The 2,386-nt window shown below is 48.4% G+C and overlaps 1 protein-coding gene across 1 annotated transcript in view; it reads left to right on the top strand.

The window, feature by feature from the left end:
* Positions 1-2,103, top strand: part of LOC107120180 (GDNF family receptor alpha-4-like) — a gene marked incomplete at its 5' end in the record, with an annotated part of 64,768 nt that extends 62,665 nt beyond the window's left edge. Inside the window, one exon of the mRNA XM_015422826.1 lies at positions 1,960-2,103. Coding sequence (XP_015278312.1) covers positions 1,960-2,103 — 144 coding nt within the window. The remainder of the gene's footprint in view (positions 1-1,959) is intronic.
* Between the last annotated feature and the right edge of the window lie 283 nt (positions 2,104-2,386).

Raw genomic sequence — 2,386 nt, 5'->3', positions numbered from 1 at the left:
TAAAAGGAAGTCCTTCTTCACCCAAAGAGTGATTAACACATGGAATTCACTGCCACAGGAGGTGGTGGTGGCTACAACCATGGACACCTTCAAGAGGGAACTGGATAAACATATGGAGCAGAGGTCCATCAGTGGCTATTAGCCACAAGGTATAGATAGGAACTCTCAGGTTGGGGCAAGTGATGCTCTGTATTCTTGGTGCTTGGGGGGGGGCAGTGGGAGGGCTTCTAATGTCCTGGCCCCACTGCTGGACCTCCTGATGGCACCTGGTATTTTTGGCCACTGCGTGACACAGAGTGTTGGACTGGATGGGCCATTGGCCTGATCTAACGTGGGCTTCTCTTACATTCTTATATCTGGGGCAAGTGATGATTTGTATTCCTGGTGCTTGGGGGAGCAACAGTGGGAGGGCTTCTGGAGTTCTGGCCCCACTGCTGGACCTCCTGATGGCACCTGGGTTTTGGCCAGTGTGTGACACAGAGTGTCGGACTGGATGGGCCACTGGGCTGACCCAACACGGCTTCTCTTATGTTCTTCTGAGCTCCATCAGTGGCTATTAGCCACAAGGTATAGATGGAACACATTTCTGTCTGGGGCAAGGCCGCGGGCACATACTGATTGGTATAGTGGTTAAGTGCACGGACTCTAATCTGGGAGAACCAGGTTTGATTCCCCACTCCTTCACTTACACCTGGCTGGATGACCTTGGGCAAGCCCTAGCTCTGAGAAGAGCTGTCCTTGAAAAAAGAGCAGTTTCTGTCAGAGCTCTCTCAGCCCCACCTCCCTCCCAGGGTGTCTGTGGTGGGGAGGGGAAGGGAAAGGAGTTTGTAAGCTGCTCTGAGACTCCCTTGGGTAGTGAAGGGCGGGGTATTAATCCAATCTCTTCTGTCTTCTCACCTGGAAGTCATGGCGACCCCTAGTGACTGACCCCTTTTTGGGGCCTGGAGGATATTCAGAGAGGTGGCTAACGCCTGCCCCCTCCTCCCGACTGCTGGTATTTCTTAGAGGTCTCCCATCCAAGTACATGCCAGAGTCACCCCTGCTTAGCTTCTGAGATCTGATGAGATCAGGCTTGCCTGGGCGATCCAGGTCAAGGCGAGACCTGATTGACTATGCAGATTAAAATAATATCCCCTGAACATTGGCAGCGGCCACCACAGTGTGGTTTCGTTCTCTCTCTCACTTCCCCTTCCCCATGTATTTTCCTACATTACTTCTCTTGCCCCTCTTGTGCTGAGGTCTCTTCTGTGGGTGCGGCTTTGCTTCCTGTGGCCGCTGTTTTGCAGTGGGCTCCGCCTCCCACGACAGCCATTTTGTGCCTGCACTCCCCACCCTAAGTCAGAATTCTAAGAGTGCCCGCAAGGTTCAAAAAGATTGGAGATTGGGGATCTATATAGTGTGAGGTGAAAGTATATCGGCATTGTAAAGTTGAGAGCTGAAGTTATGGAGAAAATATAATTTACTACGTTTAAGTTTGCAAATGGGGATTTTGAAAGCTAACAATACTTTTTGAAATGTTGAAAGAATATCTTAAAGGGACTAGATTGATATTATATAAGAAATTTGAACTGTCTAACTGCTGTGATATACCTGTGTGTGTTTTTCCCTTTTATATTTTAATTGTTGTAAAATTGATTAATAATAGTAATATCAGGTAGGATATAGGGGAAAAATGAATTGTTTATTGGGAACAGAATTTTATTTAATGTCATCAGATGTGGATTATAGATTAACAAAGGGGAAAAGGGAATTATGTCTCTAAAGATTTATGAACGAGGCAATGGCTGGATATCTTTGAAGTGTATGGCTCTCTCTTTTTTGTTTTATATAACTCTTTTAAAAAGTAATAAACCTTGACAACAATGGGCAAGCAGGGGGAAAAAAAAGATTGGAGATTCCCTAGGATAGAGGCCAACCCGACAGACTGGGCACTAACGTCTTGCCCTCGTCTCTTTCCAGGTCTCTGCTGAGGAGAAACTTCTGGGAGGCGCCACTCATCTCGCATCCGACTCTTCCAACGCAGTGATGGCTTCCGCCACGAGCGACTGGTTGATGCTACAGGGCTCCGTGTCGATCGTCACCTTGCTCCTGGCGTCCATGTGAACGGGAGTCGTGCCACTCTCGCAAGAGCCCTGATCGGACTGCTCTTTGTTTCTTTACGACTCGGGAAGAAGAGGTGAAAAAGGTCCCGCCTGCCTCTCTTCCTCTTCTTTGGTATTATATGGAGACAAAAAAGAAGAAGAAAAAAGAGAAAGCTCATTTCATTGGCTTGTTCACCGACACCTTTCCGGGTGAGCAAGGGGGCGTTCATCACGGGGAGGAGGAACGGGTCGGGACAACCGCAGACCGGAGCTAAGGCTCCGGTCAGGACTAATCCACATTCGTT

This window comes from Gekko japonicus, unplaced genomic scaffold, assembly GCF_001447785.1.
Source record: "Gekko japonicus isolate JY-2015 unplaced genomic scaffold, Gekko_japonicus_V1.1 scaffold4419, whole genome shotgun sequence".
Classification (NCBI taxonomy): domain Eukaryota; kingdom Metazoa; phylum Chordata; class Lepidosauria; order Squamata; family Gekkonidae; genus Gekko; species Gekko japonicus.
The sequence above is the reverse complement of the archived record's forward strand: the minus strand, read 5'-3'. Positions and strand labels throughout refer to the sequence as shown.